The sequence below is a fragment of the Salvia splendens genome, chromosome 8 (genome assembly GCF_004379255.2).
Source record: "Salvia splendens isolate huo1 chromosome 8, SspV2, whole genome shotgun sequence".
In the NCBI taxonomy this organism is placed as follows: Eukaryota; Viridiplantae; Streptophyta; class Magnoliopsida; order Lamiales; family Lamiaceae; genus Salvia; species Salvia splendens.
Window position 1 is genome coordinate 25,430,692 of NC_056039.1, and position 18,781 is coordinate 25,449,472.

An 18,781-nucleotide genomic window follows, 5' to 3' on the forward strand; every position below is an offset into this window, starting at 1 on the left:
TCAGTGTCGTCGTCCGGGTCGTTGTGCGACTACTCGCTGACAGTCCCACCCACGAAAGCTAAGCATTTTATTTTAAAATCTTGCTTAAAGTTCGACTTTTGAAAATTCAAACATTTGGTTATTGATTTGAAACTTTAGTTTGGAAGATTTAGATGGTATTGTTAGTTGTGTGGAGTTTCCCATGAGTTACATATTTTAACATGCTCATGCTCAGAATTTGAAAGTAAAGAACTTTTACCTCCGTTGAAAAAAAGTGGAGAACTCTTTTGACTATGGTTATCTTGATTTCTGCCAAAATCATACGAGCTTGATTGTAAGAGAAATCTACCTTGAACATGATTCAGACTAATATAGGAAGTGTCGTGCTCCTTCCTCTGCACTCTCTCCTTTTCTTACTCTAGACATTTTTTTTTAATTGTGAAATGTGAAATTTGGGATAAAATTCTTTATAGATTGCGAGAATCGGCTGAGTATAGACCGTGGTGTAATGTAGAAGGGGTTAATTTTGGTATAATTGGTATTAATGGGCATTAATTTTGTTTAAATTAGTTTAACTGTCAATCAATGGTTTTATTTGCTTATATTAATCATGAATTGATTGTAGGTAACGGTTGGAAAAAAAAAATTATGAAGCAGATTGGTCATGATAAATCGTGAAGAACTCGCCGGCGACACCAAAGGAAGCAACCCGCCTGCTGTGGTGGGGCTGGCAGTGCTGTGGAGACTGTGTTTTCCGTACGGGACAAGAGGGTAGATAAGGAGCTCCCACAAGTGGGCTAAGTCGGAGGACATTGTGAGGGAGTTGCGGAACTTCCACCGCCAAGCTCTGCCAGGTTGCTGATGCTATGACAGTGGAGATGCACGCTGGTCTAGATTCGGAGGGCGGTAGTTAGCTAAGATGCTCGTAAGTTATGCTGACAATCTTCCCATAGGGTGTGCTTTTATATATGATTGTGCACAAATGTGTTTGTGTTTCCTGGTTGTATTTGATATGCTTCTGTATTTATACTATTTGACTTGATTTTAGCAATAATCTTGCTCAAATCTGGTACATTTGGCCCTTATTCGAAATCCCAACTGCCATTAGCTAATAATTCTTGATTTCAGACACAATAAACTAGTTTTTATTTCAGATTGGAGGTATGAGGAGTAGGCCGATGGTAACATTGATTTGTATGGTGGGGTTTGTACAGCTTTTGGGTTTTCCAACTACGTAGTAAAACTTATTTGTTGATAACTTTTACTTTTAGTCACCGACATTATGATTTCTGATTCTGTTATCTTGGTATATGTTTATTGAGGAGCTATGATTATTTTTTATTTTTAGGATGTCCTTAATATCTCATTTTGATTGTGTTGTATACAATAACACTATTAATAAAAGTCAAGGTTAATCACTTGCTCATGTTGGGTTATATGTGAAAAATATGTGTTGTCATGGACAATTAATATTTTTCTAAATGTTACGTATAAGGAAGTTTTTCAAAATATATGAACTTCATTTACTTCTGTATGATTTTTAGTTTTTATGCTTTTTCTCTGGAAAAGCATTATAGAATCAACACATTTTTTTTAAATTGACAATATTGGCTTACGAAGGAAGTTTTGAAGTATTACTCCCTCTTTTTCTAACTAAGTTGAGTCAAAACTTTTAGGCACGTAGATTAAGAAATTGTGTTGAAAAATATGAGAGAAAAATAAAGTAGAAATAATAAAGAGAGAGTAAAGTATGTGATAGAATAAAATAAGAGTGATTGGATGTTTTGTCTTTTGTCAAAAGAGGAAATGACTCGACTTAGTTGAGACATCTAAAAAAGGAATACGACTCAACTTAGTTGGGACGGAGGGAATAATTAATAGACATAATGTGATTTTTTTTCCTATGACAAAGTTGAAATGCCATGTATTGTGATTTATGTGAACTAGGAGTACTTGCTTCTGTACCAAAGGCTACACCTACACTAGGCAAACTTGTAAGCGGCTCGGGGCGATGACGCAGAGGTGGATGGTTGCAGTGGTCGACAACTTTGGAGGAATCGGAGGGAAAGTGGACCGCAAAAACAAAGAAAGGTGACATAGAGAGGATTTTTTTCGGCAGGAATTGACTAGATACAAATAATTCAAGATTTAAGCTTCCAAACATCACTTTAATTGGTGATTTAAAGGGAGAAATTTCTCGGCTGACCAAAAAGAAACCTAGAGGAGACGATTATATTATGTTATCTCTCTTTTTTCCATCTATGTGTGTATATATGTAGGTGTGCATAAAAGGGGTTTTGCGATGAAAGGTGGCAACAACGATGGCATTGCCGGTGGTGGATGGCAGCTTCGGACAACCGAGACCATGGCGAAGAGAAAACAGGAGAGATGGAAAGGAGGTTGATTGGTTACGCCACCTTCAAGCATGTTGATTCGCTGTCGGTGGCTCATAGCGATTGAACGCTGGACGTTGTGAAAAAATGTTATTATTCTGTTCGAAAAATATACAAAACTCTTATAACCAACATTTCTATGTTACTTTAATTTTCAATTTATTTAATTTTACATTTGTAATGGTCTAAAATAGTGTTATTAGTAGTACAATTTTTTATATTTAAAGTCCACAAAATAATACTCATTTTCATTATTTTTTATTTATATTAATTTATTGAATGTGTAATCATTGAAAATTATTTGGCCCGTGCATAGCACGGGTGATAGCATTAGTTTAGTAACTAATCGAGTCGAAATGAAATCCCATCCAACCAAAACTAAGCATTATTGAAAAAAATAACCGTTCCTTATATTCTACTCTTATAAATTCAAATTCAAAATCAGAAGTATGCAATTCATTTCCCGCAATAAAAAATAATCAATCATTTTGAATCTCTTCCCAGAATCCATGGTGAAGCGCACTCCATCTGATTCCCCCCCTCCTCCGCCCGACGCCAAGCGATCCAAGGTTCAATCTCATATGATTCTTTCATTCGTTTCTTGTGTTTGATGCCAATTTTGAATTCTGCATACAGCCGGCGTCAGAGGGAGAAATTGACGGGGCGGCCAAAGGTGAGGATGCTAAGGCGCCGGCGGCCAAAGGTGATTATCCCCTTCCCTTCTTCCTTTCTAGATTACTTTACAATTCTTTGCATATGTTGGAAATTTAGTGAATTCTTGAAAATCAGATGCTGCTAAAGGGAAGCCGAATAGGTTAACCATAGTACACTCACGGGAAGGGCTGGTGCTGCGGCAGCCGGATTCTGGGAATCCGTGGGGAAAACTCATATCTCAGTGTTCAGAGGTGTGTGTCTGCGTGTTTACTCTTTATGTCACTATCTTGAAAAGGCTAATAAATAATTCAAATTAATGTGAATCTTGGAATGAGATTCATGACAATTATGTTGTATCGACTGTGTCAATTTGGGATATCATATTTTCTGAATTTTGATTTCATATCTGGTAATGTAAAAATGGATAAAGTATTTACCCGATTTCTATATTTTAGGTCATGGAAATAACTTTTTTAATCTCAATATGGAATCAGAAACAAGGGAGTATTATGCATTCCATACTAAAAAGTTTAACTTGGACAGGTCCGTTGTTGGAAGTGACGGGTACAAGACAATGTTGCTTGTCTCATCCTGATAAGTGATGTTTAGGGGGAATACTTCAGTGTTGCTAAGCTTTAAATCTAGCACGGCTATCAATGAGGGTTTAGTGACTCTTCATTCACATGCCAACATCTTGATTACCTTTCTTTATCTTAATTTGTTTCGTGCACTTTTCCTATCCCAGAATTCCCATGTTATTCTGCATCTCCCTACTTTAAGTGTTGGTAAATCCGAGGAATGTGGCTTGTGGGTCATAGATCCAGCAGTCGGTAAGTTGTTGTGTAATCTGAAGCACATTGAAACTGAGGTATGTTGTGATTGTCAATGTGGTACATAAGGCAGGGATTCCAACTATCATGGTTACTGATTCTATGCTCATTTCCCAATTCACAGAGAGGGGTTTCGGAAACATTGCTTGAAATCGTTGGGAAAAAAGGAGCTGTTCAAGTTAATGGAAAGGCTTACGTTGAAAAATCCATCATCTTTATAAATGGAGGTGATGAGATTATCTTTAGCTCAAAAACTAAACAGGCTTATGTATCCTATTGTCTGTGGTGTTCTAAGAGTAGTTTCTTCATCATATTGTACCTGTTTATTTCCTTGACATATTACTAGATTTTCCAACTCCTTAGATCGAAAACTAGCGTGCACCCTTCAGTAAGTAGCTTAGAAGCTCATGGTGGATCCAAAAATGGATTGCGTATTGAGGCTAGATCAGGTGAAACTTCTGCAGTTGCCGTTGGGTCAACTCTGGCCTCCCTCTCACATCCTACTGATGAATTGTCTCTTACTCCACCATCATCTCGGAATGGCGAGGAGGTGGAACAAGGGTCTGAACTTCCATCAGTGCCTTCTACTTGCAAAGTGTCAGACAATTGTATCATTGATACCGGTATGGAAGATGCTTTTTCCTGTAAAGACGATGTTCTGTAGTAGTTATTAAGAATACTGGTGCTCCATCTTCTGGTATTGCCACCGATAACCTGTTTTACATTTTTAGCAGGCCCATCAAAAATTCTTGATGATCATAACAAACACAGAGATCAAATAAAGGGTTCTCCTCCTCTCTTTCCACAGTCTCCAGGACGTCAAAAATTTATAGAGGGCTTACGGAAATGTTTTATAGATGTGAAAGATCTGGGTGTTTCATTTGAGAAGTTTCCCTATTATCTAAGGTACTTGCTTATTGTGTACCACATCACCTTTACCACTGATAAACTCTCTACCCTTTTTAATAAATAGGATAGATTATGCATTTACTATGCTGGCTTCCTACTTGAATGCTCATTTTTGTTAACAGTGAGACCACCAAGAATGTCCTTGTATCTTCGTCATACATATATTTGAAGTGTCCGAACATGGGGAAGCTTATTTCAGAACTCCCTGCGGTGTGCCCAAGAATTTTGTTGTCAGGTCCAGGAGGTAGTATATCTCCATACTCGAATATTTAAGTATGTTTTTCCTACTTTATTGGCAGATCTTGACCATCGCATTACGTGTTTTCTTCGCAGGTTCAGAAATGTATCAGGAAGCATTGACTAGGGCAATTGCTAATTTTTTTGGCGTGAGACTCCTTATAGTCAACAAGATTATGTTATCTGGTGTAAGTTTCCACTGTAAATGTTTAGAAACTTAAATAGTGTCCGTTTTCTTTCATCAGTTAGTTCTATTGCTCGTTTGTGCAATTATATTTTCTGATTTTTGATTTAAAAATTTGTTTAGGGGGGATTAACTAAGGAAGTTGAATCCCCAAAAGAAAGTTCAGAGCCTGAGAGAGCTACTGTGTTTGCTAAGCGAACAACTGTTGATGTACACCTTAGGGAACTATCGTCGAGTGTGGATGCTGCTATAGCCTCTTCTGCGCAGTCTAAGGATGAAGCATCTACTGCTACGTCAAAGAACTACGCTTTCAGAAAAGGTATACTTAGCTTTTTTTGCCTGTTTGTCTAAATTTAGATTTCGGATTTTTTTATGTTAAGTGGTTAAAGTGGAATTTGGCAGGTAATAGAGTAAAGTTTGTTGGCACTTTAGTAGCATTTGGCAATTCTCCCGGTCAATTTCCAATTAGGTAAATTATGGAATTTGTTGTTCAAATTTACCGATGATGTTTATCTGTTTCTTTCTCATGTACTCTCGATATAACCTGTCACTTTATTGGATGTTGGTGGCATGAAATTGCACAAGTTAAACATATTATTTGCTAAATATCCCGTTTTGATGTCACCTTGTGTTTGGATATACATGCTGTTAGATCATCTAAAATATTATGAGAATGTGGGGTTGATGAGCTGTACCAATTGCTTGTATGATTGTATCAATGTGTTGTGGGTTGTCCTTATTTGTAAGTCCGATAACATACGATTTTGTGCAGGAGTCCAAAATATGGTTCCAGAGGCAAGGTGGTTCTTGTATTTGAAGGTAATGGCTATGCTAAAATTGGGGTTAGATTCAATACAGCAGTTCCCGAAGGTAATGACCTCGGGGGCCTCTGCGAACGAGATCATGGTTTTTTTTGTTCCGGTAAGACTTAAGAATTTGCTTAACTTGTTTCTGTTCCCTTGTCTTATTTAACTTCTATAACTAGAAAATGTGATTATTTTTCTCCATGTGCAGCTGGCTCACTAAGTCTTGAGAGTCCAAATGACGATGACATTGATGAGCTTGTCATTAATGATCTCTTTGAGGTCAACTTTGTTGCTATGTGAAATTTGAAGTATTTATCACACTAGAATCCATTTTTTTATTTTGCATGATTGTGGTTTTTAAAAGTAATGTTTACATGTAATGATTCTGTAGGTTGCTTCCATGGAAAGTAAAAAGGGTTCGTTAATTTTGTTTTTCAAAGACATCGAGAAATTGGTGATTAGGAATCTGGAAGCATTTAAAGCCTTTAAAATGAAGCTCGAAGCTTTGCCAGAAAATGTTGTTGCCATAGCTTCACATACTCAGATGGACACCCCAAAGGCAAAAGTATGCGATGATCTTTAATTTAATATTTCTACATAACAACACACACGCTGATACTTTTGTTTATGTATAATTTTGTGAGTTGTGACACTGTAATTCACATTCTGGATCCAGCCTCCACCTCTCGTGCTTCTCGCAAAGTTAAACCAAACAGGATTCTTGGACATGCGTCCTGTAGGGGTATGAGTTAACTGCACTTGTATACTCTGTGTTCTAAATTTGTGTTCACTTTTAATTTAGTTACATGGATTTTGTCATTGATGTGTATGAAAACAGTCTTGACATGCATTTCCCCTTTATTGAGATGTTCATTAAGATCGATTTGAATGGTGATTCGCGTACTTCATCATTTCTAGCATACATGCGAGTTATGCAGTTGGTTGACATGGTCATGAAAATGACGACATTAGCGCATGTACAACTTCTCTTCATAAGACAGCATTTTATTTTTTGATAGGATATGGGTAACTTGCAAGACAAAAACAAAGAGGCCCCAAAAAGTACGAAGCAGCTCAGTAGTCTTTTCCCAAACAAAGTGACGGTACAGATTCCTCAGGTAATTATAGTTTTTGGCTTCCACATGATGCTACTTCGATTATTTGAAGAGAAAGAAGTACTAACTGCTGCTAAAATATGACAGGATGAAGAAATGCTGGAGGACTGGAAACAAATGCTCGATCAAGATGCCAAGACAATGAAATCACAGTCAAATATTGCCCTTATCCGCTCGGTTAGTCTTGCTGGTCCATCACCCCTTCAGAAGTATCTGTCTCTGGACTTTGTTGCAAATTGCAATATTGATATTTGGACAAACTTCTTGTATCATTTTTTGGCCTAATATTTTGTGTCTCTCTTTGTCAATATATTTCAGGTTCTAAGTCGGTTTAGATATGTTTGCCCTGATTTGGAAACATTGTGCATCGAAGATGAAGCTTTGTCTGCTGAAAGTCAGTCATACAATTTCACTTCATATCTCTAAATGAAGTGTCGTGATTCTCAATTGGATAATCCTTTATACTTGTTCTAATGATGACAGATGTTGAAAGAGCTATCGGATGGGCTTTGACTCATCGCTTCATGTACTACACTCTACCAAATGTCACAGATACATCAATTGTCATTCAAAGTGCAAGGTAAATAAATATGTGTTTACTATCCTGTTACCACTGATTGGGGCTTGAGAATTGAGTAGTTGGTTTCTGATGACAGTCCCGATACTATTCTTCTTTCTTCTCTATATTGCAGTATCAAATATGGGCTCGACATTCTACGCGGCACCAAAGACGGAAACCAGAGTTTAAAAAAATCTCTCAAGGTGAAGTGTGTGGAGTTTCGATCTTTGTGTTTGTTGTAAAATGAACTGTTCCACTGGACTGTTTCACTTAATTTGGTACATGAAAATAATTTTTAATGTTTTAGGACGTGGCTACTGATAATGAATTTGAGAAAAGGCTCCTTGCTGAGGTCATTTCACCCGGTGACATTGGTGTTAGTTTCGACGACATTGGAGCATTGGAGAATGTGAAGGAAACTTTGAAGGAAGTAGTGATGCTACCTCTGCAAAGGCCAGAACTGTTCAACAAAGGACAACTTAGAAAAGTAAATGCTATTTGTGCTCAAAGCAAATCAGAAAATTGAGCATTCTTTTCATTTGTCATGAAATCGATACCTTCTTGTACTAATTGTGTCGTTTGCAGCCTTGTAAGGGAGTATTGCTCTTTGGGCCTCCTGGCACGGGTAAAACAATGCTTGCAAAAGCTGTTGCAACGGAAGCAGGTGCAAACTTCATCAACATATCTACGTCTAGCATTACCTCAAAGGTGGGTTTTTTGCTAGCCTTGAACATTTCTTAGTTATTCTCATCTGTTTATCCCTATCTGTGGTTGATTGTAATTATTTTGCACTCAGTGGTTTGGTGAAGGGGAGAAATACGTGAAAGCAGTCTTCACTTTGGCCAGCAAAATATCGCCCAGTGTTATATTTGTTGATGAGGTCAGTCTAATCATCTGTTAGTTTTTTTCGTTGTGATATCATTTACTATGGTCTTCTCGATAAAGATTTTGATATATGTCGCCACAGGTTGACAGTATGTTAAGGAAACGGGAATCCCAAGGAGAACATGAGGCGATGCGTAAAATGAAAAATGAATTTATGGTTAACTGGGACGGCTTGCGTACAAAGGATAAGGAACGAGTGCTAGTACTTGCTGCAACAAACAGGCCTTTTGATCTCGATGAGGCAGTAATAAGGAGGCTTCCCAGGAGGTGTTATCATTGCCCTTTCGAACAGATTTTTCAATTATCTAAAGAAGCATTCCTCGTCAGTTCTCTTGATCTATTTATAATTCGACCAGGTTGATGGTCAGTCTGCCCGATGCTCAAAATAGGGCTAAAATCTTAAAGGTGATATTAGCCATAGAAGAGCTAGGTCCAGATGTGGATCTCGAAGCAGTAGCTCAAATGACCGAGGGGTATTCAGGAAGTGATCTAAAGGTTTGATCGTTTTTTCTGCATGAGTTCTAAATAGTTCGGTTTTGGCTTGTAATCTCGTCAAAATTCAATTTATTGACCCCTTCATTTGCAAAACATGTCTGTTTCTTAGAATCTGTGTGTGGCTGCTTCATATTTCCCGATAAGACAACTTTTGGAGAAGGAGAAGCAGGTACATTCACATGATTGAAGCTTTCTTCTCATCTTATGCCATGTTGGTTTTCACTTACAATAGAATACCGTGCAATTCTATAGGAAAAAGCCTTGGCACTGGCCGAGAACAGACCATTGCCTTCATTGCATACCAGTTCAGACGTTCGGTGCCTGACTATGGATGACTTCAAAGAAGCACATGCACAGGTGCATATACTGATGAAGATATATGCTCTGATATAGAATGGTTCAAAATTAATTTTTTTAAAGTCAAAATATAAGCTTGTTAACGAAACGAACTCCTTATACCTCTGTATGTTTCTTTACTAGTTACATAATCTGTTCTCCTTAACATTTTATTTGTGGAGGTATGGACAGATACATAATCTTGTTTTCTTGCCTTCAAGTATGGAATTTTGTCAAGTTTTCATTGCCCTGAAATAAGAATGACATTGGTGAGTTGGATGGAAATGTAGGTATGTGCAAGTGTTTCATCGGAATCACAAAATGTGACCGAGCTTCAACAGTGGAACGAACTATATGGCGAAGGCGGAACGAGAAACAAGACACCACTTAGCTACTTCATTTAGAGGAAGAAACTACATTTGTATATGAAGGAGTATAAAACATCTAGGTAGGTTTGTTTTTTTCTCCATCCCTAACCTAATCATGTGCATAATCATGTGTATAAATTCATTGGTAATTTTGTCACCAATAAAAAGAGTAATTCTACTGATTTTTCCTTCATCTTTACCTGTATATTCTTGTTTGATTCAATAAATTCCAAATTTACTTCACTTCAGATGAACATAAGTATATAGATGAATTGTGATCATGGTATAGAGAGTGATTGGTTTTATGATTGAATAAATAAACCAAACTCTTGCACCTTTTGGTTTGGTTCCTTTTCCATTCCATTTTCAGCTTGATTTTATCTACTGGAAACAGAAGTCAATAAGAAAAAGCAAAACCCCAAAATTGGCTAGTACTATTATGCAATCGATTAGGTGTTATGGTTACAAACTTACAACTTGGGTTCCCAAAAACAAACATTTATTTTTAGTTATTTAACTCTTCTCTTTAGAGTATATTTTGGTTAAAATATATAAATCGTACATGTCTACATACTTTGATATGAATATCTATACTATACCCAGTAGAGGAATTCAAAACAGAAATGGAATAACAAGTGATATGCAGAAGCAAAAACAAAACTGAAAATATTAGTCTCAGCCCATAGATGAACCATTTCTCATAAAATTCCATAATTGGCCATTTTGAGCCTTATAAACCTATTTTTATTGATGAGCCAATATTCAAATAGAAATCTCCGCTTCATTGTAATGAACATTGAAGAAAAGGAACATATTTTGTATCATTAGTTGAGATTGAGGTATAATGTTAGGATGCCTTGAATCATTACTGTTTGCCGCTAGCCAAACGGGGGTCTCGCTGCCCGGTCAGCGAGTCGGGGGTCAAGGGGGGCGACGCTATGATATGTTTATGTTTTTGGCCTTAATTGTTGTATTAGGCCCAGTTCGCCTCTTGTACCTATTTATATAGAAGTAGGGCACAAAAATTAGGTATCTGTAACCGCAGTAATAATACAATTAGTTCTCCGTTCTTGCCCGTGGATGTAGCCAACACAACGTTGGTGAACCACGTAAATTATGTGTCTCTTTACGTTCTTTCGTTTGTCGATTACACAATTGCCCTATTTGTCATAACACTTAAATTTGACAATGTGAATTGTGATATTATCAAATGGTTTTAGGATAAATCAATGTGATAGATGTGTTCCAACTAAACATAAATAACAAATAAGATGTAATGTATCTTTACATTGATGACATGTTAATCATGAACAACATGAAAAACATGTTAAAGAGAAACTTTAACATTAAATATATGAGGCTAGATGATAAGATTTTAAGAACATGTCTTGTCACACTCTTATTTTGTGGAGAAAGTGCTCAAGAAGTTCAATGTTTATAATTGCTTGCCGGATACGACCCTGATATAACTCAATATTGATTTGAGCAAGAATTGATGTATGCCCATTGAACAAGAAGATTATATACAAGTGTTTAATGTATCTTATAAATTGCACTCAACCCAACATAGTTTGCGCAATGAACAAGGTGAGTTGTTACACGATAAAACCAAGTAAGGTGAGTTGACTACCAATATGAAAACAGCTCCAAAAACCAATCGACCACTTTTAATGTGAGATATATATCGGGCATTTATTCTGAAAGTATAGACCCGCCCGTAAAAGGAAGGATTTCGGACGCAAGCAGATCTATACCATCAAAACTTTTAGTCAGCTAAACCATCCAAAAAAATACTCCCTCCGTCCCGCACTACTCGCACGTATTTCCTTTTTGGGCGTCCCAAGTTACTTGCACTCTTTCCATTTTTAGTAAAAATTTTCACCTACAACCGTCATTTTTGACTTTCATATACACTCATTCCTTAATCTCCGTGCCGAAAAGGAAATGAGCGAGTAGCTCGGGACGGAGGGAGTATTTGTTTAAAAATTGAGATTATAATTATCATGATAATTCCAATGAATTGCATCCATTTATAAGTCCAAAGCCAATTTTTTCATGTTACATTGCTGAATGAAATAAGCAACGACCTTTCCATCCACGTGAATTCTTGGCGTTGCACTCATTCTGTTCGCTCTCTGTGGCAGGCGACGTCGAAGGTTGACTGAATTTGGAGAAGCGAGCGCTGTCATCTCCCGATCGCTTGTCCAGCCATGCCAAGATGTCTGAGAACACGATCTTGATGTTGTCGTCTGGCTCTCCCGCCGTTAGCCCATGCCACATCCCGGCATACATCTTCATCGTCTTGTCTGCGCTGCTGGCTTGCTCGTACAAGGCCCTGCTAACTTCCGGGTCCGTCACCGTGTCGGCTTCACCATGCAACACGAAGAACGGCAGTGTCACCTGTCGAATGATAACCAAAATATGAGTTTCTCATATAACATGGAAAGAAATGCAACATGAAAATGTAAGCCAACTAGAGGTATCATGGCGAGGTAACAGAGGAAACGAGTACACAAGGAATCCAACCTCAAAGATCTAGATTGCATCGACAAAACCAATTGAAAGAATGAAATCGAAGCACAGAGATATGAATTTAGTATGTTGCGTTGATCGTGTGCATACTATAATCTCAAATTCGTCGAGAAGAGCAGATGATTTAACAAACATAGAGTATGAAAAGAAGTACTCTATGTCAGAGGCACCGATAATAGTCAAAAACAAAGAAACGAGCTCGTGAAATGGAAGAGGAAAACAACTGAATTAGTATAGGAGACAACCTCATTCAAGCTGTCCTCGAGGTTCATGCTAGTTCTGAGAAGTTCAAGAGCCGTCTTTAACCTTGGTTTCTCTTGATATATCAACTTGTTGCCACGTATCTGCGTGAAAACGTTGCGGCGTTCGTGATTGTACCACAAAACTATATCGAGACAAACTCACCTGTTCTCGTTTTACAGGATCCTTGAAGGCTGAATCAATGACGTCCTTTGTTGGAACAATCTTCCATTTAGGAATGACGTCTTCCACCCTCGTTAAAAGGCTGATGATTATAGGGTGTGGCTTCACCTTCTCCGATATCTAACAATTTCACATCAAAAACGGAACCAAAATCAACACAAGTGATTCTCTGCTGTATCTCGGTACACAGTATTAGGACATGGACCGAGCACTAAAGTTACGATATCTCTTATTGACAAATTGAAATGCAGTGCACGACCTTGCACATAGGAGCGACTAGAATGGCACCATCCCAAAAACTAGCATCTTTCTTGTGTATTAGCAGAGCAACTGCCCCTCCCATTGATTCTCCGTACAAGAATCTTCTCTTTCTCTTATACTCTTCCCGTGCTGAAAAATTCAAGAAAACCATTATTGCTTAGTACTATTGAAGAGGATTCTCATGAATTATATCAGATCTATTTGCCAGCTCTTGAATACAGCAATCAGGTTCGTTCCATATATCTCTACAAACTAATCAATTCCATCCTCCGTGATTCATGACTTTTTGCCACCAGAGTTCGGTGACTCACCACAGACTGACTTGAAATATTCACTGCAGTCGTTAACAATATTGTCGAAGCTCTTGATGTAACATCGAGCACCTGAGGACTGCCCGTGGCCTTCGTAATCAATTCCAAAAACAGCATAGCCATGATTCGACAGTTCAACCCCAACACCTAATAATCAAAAGAAAAAAAGATAAAATATTCAATTGGAACTTAAAGTCTCAATTCATGTTCAAAGTTCTAATACAATCACTACTAGAGTAACTTTACACCGATACAAGTCGTAAGGAATCATATCCTGGCATTGCCTAAATCAACAAGTGCGGCTAAGATGAAACAGTGAACACACGCCAAGGTTTTCCTCTAACCAGATTAACGTGCCTCCATAAATATATCGGCAGAGAACATCATCTAGGTAAACCTAATAACCAAACATGCCAACATGAAAATTTCTTGGTGAAGTGGCAATCGACATTCTAACCTCGCACTAATAGTAGTACCTTTACCGTGCAATAAATGACTGAAATAGATAACGGCGAACAAGCATCCTATCACATCCTCGAGATCGGTCTTTTGGCACATAAATGACTAACCAGTTCTTGCACTTATGATCAAGATATCCATCGAGTATATACTACATTTGCAACACAATATGCAAGTTCATCCAAGTTTAAGAAAAATACCGAACAAACAAAAGATTCAAGCAGAATTCTATGATGGAAACAAACAACAGTCACATGCTTCTACACACATCATTCAAGAATGAATATTGACTGTTTTAATGTGAGATAAAATTAAACTTCATGAAGTTACCTTTCATGAAGTTACCGCATTCCATGCCATAACCTGCAATCCATTCATTATCATCATTTCAAATGAAAACCATTGATGAAAAAAATAGTACTCCCACATTCCCACAATAAGAGTCCTATTTTGCCATTTTCGTCCATCTCACTATAAGAGTCTTATGTCACTTTTACCATAAATGGTAAATAGGCCTCACATTCCACGAACTTATTTCACTCATATTTTATTACTATAAAACTAACTTTTCATCTCTTTCTATACATTTCTTAAAATTCGTGCTCAAACAAAATAGGACTCCTATTACAGGACGACGCTTAAAGTACTAGTAGTAGTACATTAGAATGAGTGTGTGTGCGTGTGTGTGAGAGAGAGAGAGGTGAAACCATGGCAGAGAAAAACCAGAGCTTTTGGAGAAGAAATAGGCAACCATTTGCAAGTAAATAGCTCCACCCCTCTAGAATTCGTTATATACTCCTAAAATTCAACACAAAAACAAGCTCATGTCAACAAAAACCTCAAAATTCTAGAAGCATTTAAACAAAAAAAAAGACAGAATCAAACAAAAGGCCACCTCACAATATATAACATCCATCTAGATCCAACTTTACCGGATCAAAACACAAACATTTTTTTGACTTAAGACTTGGAAATAAGCAAAATTTTGTTTCAACTATGAAGAAACTGGATAAGGCACGAGCAAATGAGGCGGTTTGATTGATGTGGTTATGATTTATGGTTTTGGTTAAAAATGAAGTTGGAAAAAGTTCCAAACTCTGTGCTTGGGGTTACGTGTAGAGGAAACTGGCGATAATACACGTATAAATATAATTATATAATATTATATTTATATGATGGGGATGCATGTGGGGTGAATCATTGGAGTTGAGGATGAAGATTCAGACACCCATTCTTCTTCATCCTCCTCTCGCTCTCTCTTCATCACGCTTCTCGAAATTTATAGTCATCGCCCATCATTCTAGCGAAGCCACGTGTGTAGCCATCATTATATTTTATTTTTATTTCTATTTCTATTTCGACTAAATTAGGATGCATCCTTTTTAATTATATTTCGCGTAATTTACTCCGAGTAGTACTAATTAAATTTAGGCTTCCAAATACAGTACCTCATTGCTATTTTATGACTAAACTCTTTTTATATTGCATGGAGATTTTCATTTTTAGACTTTATTCATACATCAAAGGGATAATAAGGCATGAATCATGATTCCACATTTCCACCCACTTAGTCTCAAGTTTGCAACTTCTTTTTTCATGAATTGAGTGTCTTGAGATGATGATCCATCTGAAGTTTGTACAATGCTGATGTAACCATATGCTCTCTTCATCCGAAAATAAGAGTTTTAGTTGTCACTTTCCAAGAAATTATTTGAGTGTGCGCTACTAATTGGAGTGTGATAGTGAAACATACAACTCATATCATATGCATAGTTTACTTTTTATTTTGAGATTTTTTAACTTTAATAATTTTAATTTAATTTTTAGTTTCACTTTGTTTCCCTTTTCTTATTTCCTTTTTTGAATATTCAATTTTATTCCCTTTGAAAATGAATTGGTACACCGACGTAATAAGGAATGGTTTTGTGTGAAATGGAGAAGACGAATACATCGTTTTTTAATAATTTATTTACATTTTTATTAACTTTGCATTAGAATATAGTTTAACTTTTTAATTTGGTCAAAATGCATTTAATCCTATTTTTCCAAAAAAATAACCATACGTGGTTCAAATTATGTTATTTATAACCAAAAGCTTAATTTAGAATTTTTATTAAAAAAAAAAGACTATCAGAAAAACTAAGTCCAAAAAATTGGGTCCAAGGCCCATAAACTGAAGCCTGCTGGATTTCCAATCTCAGTCAGATCCAAAATTTTAACCTAAAGCCCATATCAACCAACTCAAGAAACCCTAATATATCTGTTTATCTCTATTCCTCTCTTTCTAAACGCACAGTTCACACTCAGCCGTTCGATTCAACACCAGTAAGCAAAATTTCTTCCATTTTCACTATATTAATCCGTCGTTGTGTTGTAATTCCGAAGTTTCCTCTTAATTTTTTGTAGGCGAAGAAAAATTGTGCGAAGATGAGCAAAGGCACGGCGGCTGCGGCGGTGAAGGGCGGGAAGAAGAAGGGCGTTACCTTCGTCATCGATTGCTCGAAGCCGGTGGAGGATAAGATCATGGAGATCGCTTCGCTGGAGAAGTTTTTGCAGGAGAGAATTAAGGTCGGTGGCAAAGCCGGTGCTCTCGGCGATTCCGTTACTGTCAGCCGCGACAAGAGCAAGATCACCGTCACCGCCGATTCCACTTTCTCCAAGAGGTGTGTTAATTAAGTTTTGCTCATGTGTAATGTTGTGGATTTCGCTATTTGAATGAGCTGATGCGGAAATGCTGAATCAATTAAAATATTTTTTTTTCAATTGTGTAATGTTGTGGATTGGCCTATTTGAATTAGCTGGGAATGAATTGCTGAATCAACTAAAATGAAGTTTGTTTCAACTGTGTAATGTTGTGGACTGGCTTATTTGAATTAGCCGATAATGAATTGCTGAATCAACTATTTTTTTCCAATTGTGTAGATTGGCCTATTTTAATGAGCTGATAATGAAATGCTGAATCAACAAAAATGACTTATTTTCAATTGCTCAATCTTTATATTGGTGAACGGTGTATAGAAATAGTAAACCATCTATTAAGCTAGTTTTGACAACTGCATTGCCTTGATTTGAATAGAGGGGATTTCTTGAATGAAATGTCAGTTATGCAGCGTGGAACCATAGGGCTATGTTGCATCGGTTTGTACTGAAATGTGCATTTGCACTTTCATTTGTTGGTAAGTTATTTTTGGATTAAAAGATTGTGACTCTTGTTGATGTCCAGGTATTTGAAGTATTTGACTAAGAAATACTTGAAGAAGCACAATGTGAGGGATTGGCTTCGCGTGATTTCATCCAACAAAGAAAGAAACGTGTACGAACTTCGCTACTTCAACATTGCCGAGCAAGAGGGCGAGGAGGAAGACTAAATATAGAGAGATTAGTTTCATGTTCCTTTTATGCTTGGACGAAACCTCTTTTTTGGATCAATTGTGTTGTTTGTTTGGTCTTCATTCTAATATTTCTGAGACTGTTTATTACTACTATTAGATTGAATTTTGATGTCATCATCTGCTTTCCTTACATAGTTACACATTTGTGCTATAAAACATTGATCTAGGATAGTAATGCAGGTCCAGTGTCGTTGCTTTGATTGGTGGTTTAGGTTGTTTTCAGATTGGTGGTGCATAAAAGGATTGGCTTTTCTTGTACTTCAATGAGTTCCTAATCTTCAAGTTTGTCATCTGGTGGTTCGCTTATGGTGGGGAGGGAGTACAATATATGTGTATGAGAGAGAGAAAAGTAGATGAGTGAAAAGAATAAAGTAGGTTTAAGAGAGATATTTTTTTGCTTATAAGGAAAATGACTCACTTATGGTGGGACATTCCATAAAGGAAAGTGACTCGCTTATGATGGGACGAGGGTGTATATTTTGCATTCGTAATCTTTGTGTTCTTTCATAAAATAAGGATGATCGACTTGATATAGATCCATGAAAATATTCAAGATTATGCCACAAGTGTAGATCTACCAACAAAACACAAGTTGAAATAAAGATAGAGCGGATCTAGTCACTAAAACTAGATCCAAAATAGAGAATCATGGAAGATAAGAAATGAAAACGTGTGTATAAGATGAGGGATTAGAATTACAACCATAGGACATTGACCAAAAGAAGGTAATTTTCATCAACTCTAATCACTCATTGGCTCCACTAATCAATGGATACACTTCCATTGATGCATACCTATACTTGAATCTATCTAGGAAAGAGACAAGCAACCTTCAATGAAGGAATTTGGACACTCCTCAAAGAGAAAACTCACTTGGGTTGTAATTTTTAATTCAGCAAAATCCCCCATAAAAAATGACATCAAAAGGTATTTATACTAATGGTCAGAAATTCAAGAAAAGACCCACAAAATCTAAGGGTTGTGTCACTTCACCCGGCCGGGTGAATTGCGAGGTGCAAAACACCCGGCCGGGTGTTCTCTCTAGAATCGGCACCATTTCGCTCGGTCGGGAGATTTTCAAGTGCAAAACGCCCGACCGAGTTTTCCTTCTGCCTCGACGTTCCTTGCTTCCCCGGTTGTCTTCCATTCTTCAACTCGATCCCCATAGTCGGCTCCTCTGCCTTTAAAGACTCCTCCTGCATGGTCCTTTGAATGAAGGTGGAAAGCCCCTCTCGTATCCGCCTCGCCATGAACCTCGCCGTGGATCCTTCATGTGGGGTCGCATCACGACTTCATCAAAGAAAACCTCTTCTACTAATATTTACCTAGCAATTGCTCTATGAAAAGATAAAGAGAGAAGATTTATTTGGAATTGAGTTGGAAAATTGAAAATTCGATGCTGCTCCTCAAAGAGAAAACTCACTTGGGTTGTAATTTTTAATTCAGCAAAATCCCCCATAAAAATGACATCAAAATGTATTTATACTAATGGTCAGAAATTCAAGAAAAGACCCACAAAATCTAAGGGTTGTGTCACTTCACCCGGCCGGGTGAATTGCGAGGTGCAAAACACCCGGCCGGGTGTTCTCTCTAGAATCGGCACCATTTCGCTCGGTCGGGCGATTTTCAAGTGCAAAACGCCCGACCGAGTTT

General features: G+C 37.4%; 3 protein-coding genes across 6 annotated transcripts; 2 read left to right on the plus strand and 1 right to left on the minus strand.

Annotated features, from left to right (window-relative positions):
• The first annotated feature begins 2,847 nt into the window (after nt 1-2,847).
• On the plus strand, nt 2,848-9,949 carry LOC121743737. Of its 4 annotated transcripts, none has more exons than XM_042137089.1 (28): nt 2,848-2,941; nt 3,009-3,075; nt 3,162-3,277; nt 3,772-3,894; nt 3,981-4,124; nt 4,203-4,479; nt 4,588-4,762; nt 4,888-5,009; nt 5,099-5,190; nt 5,310-5,505; nt 5,589-5,655; nt 5,959-6,107; nt 6,201-6,271; nt 6,384-6,557; nt 6,669-6,734; nt 7,012-7,110; nt 7,195-7,284; nt 7,426-7,501; nt 7,591-7,687; nt 7,800-7,869; nt 7,974-8,153; nt 8,252-8,374; nt 8,463-8,546; nt 8,634-8,818; nt 8,908-9,046; nt 9,156-9,215; nt 9,299-9,403; nt 9,673-9,949. In XM_042137089.1, exons 1-28 carry the CDS (start codon nt 2,882-2,884, stop codon nt 9,784-9,786), a joined length of 3,321 nt encoding a protein of 1,106 aa, XP_041993023.1. In that variant the 5' UTR covers nt 2,848-2,881; the 3' UTR covers nt 9,787-9,949. The 4 variants fall into 4 exon arrangements, with proteins under 4 accessions (XP_041993023.1, XP_041993024.1, XP_041993025.1 ...); XM_042137090.1 differs by having other exon boundaries at nt 4,591-4,762; XM_042137091.1 differs by lacking the exon at nt 2,848-2,941 and having other exon boundaries at nt 3,050-3,075; nt 3,570-3,894.
• Nucleotides 9,950-11,784: 1,835 nt separating this feature from the next.
• Nucleotides 11,785-14,941, minus strand: LOC121743781 (caffeoylshikimate esterase-like). The gene is made up of 8 exons (XM_042137147.1): nt 14,632-14,941; nt 14,444-14,534; nt 14,067-14,099; nt 13,278-13,424; nt 12,965-13,095; nt 12,688-12,825; nt 12,528-12,626; nt 11,785-12,150 (listed from the first exon to the last, which is right to left on the minus strand). Exons 1-8 carry the CDS (start codon nt 14,650-14,652, stop codon nt 11,809-11,811), a joined length of 1,002 nt encoding a protein of 333 aa, XP_041993081.1. The 5' UTR covers nt 14,653-14,941; the 3' UTR covers nt 11,785-11,808.
• A 1,021-nt stretch (nt 14,942-15,962) lies between these two features.
• Nucleotides 15,963-17,242, plus strand: LOC121743034 (60S ribosomal protein L22-2-like). The gene is made up of 3 exons (XM_042136213.1): nt 15,963-16,061; nt 16,143-16,399; nt 16,960-17,242. The coding sequence occupies exons 2-3, from the start codon at nt 16,164-16,166 to the stop codon at nt 17,102-17,104; spliced, it is 381 nt and encodes a 126-aa protein (XP_041992147.1). The 5' UTR covers nt 15,963-16,061; nt 16,143-16,163; the 3' UTR covers nt 17,105-17,242.
• The last annotated feature ends 1,539 nt before the right edge of the window (nt 17,243-18,781 follow it).

Coding starts and splice junctions, on each gene's coding strand:
- LOC121743034 (XM_042136213.1), top strand. CDS start 16,164: ATGAGCAAAGGCACGGCGGCTGCGGCGGTGAAGGGCGGGAAGAAGAAG. Junction 16,400..16,959: donor GATTCCACTTTCTCCAAGAG/GTGTGTTAATTA, acceptor GTTGATGTCCAG/GTATTTGAAGTATTTGACTA.
- LOC121743781 (XM_042137147.1), bottom strand. CDS start 14,652: ATGGATGTTATATATTGTGAG. Junction 14,535..14,631: donor TGGATGTTATATATTGTGAG/GTGGCCTTTTGT, acceptor GTTGAATTTTAG/GAGTATATAACGAATTCTAG. Junction 12,627..12,687: donor ATCCTGTAAAACGAGAACAG/GTGAGTTTGTCT, acceptor GTTTTCACGCAG/ATACGTGGCAACAAGTTGAT.
- LOC121743737 (XM_042137089.1), top strand. CDS start 2,882: ATGGTGAAGCGCACTCCATCTGATTCCCCCCCTCCTCCGCCCGACGCC. Junction 5,010..5,098: donor TTTGTTGTCAGGTCCAGGAG/GTAGTATATCTC, acceptor TTTTCTTCGCAG/GTTCAGAAATGTATCAGGAA. Junction 7,111..7,194: donor TGACGGTACAGATTCCTCAG/GTAATTATAGTT, acceptor AAAATATGACAG/GATGAAGAAATGCTGGAGGA.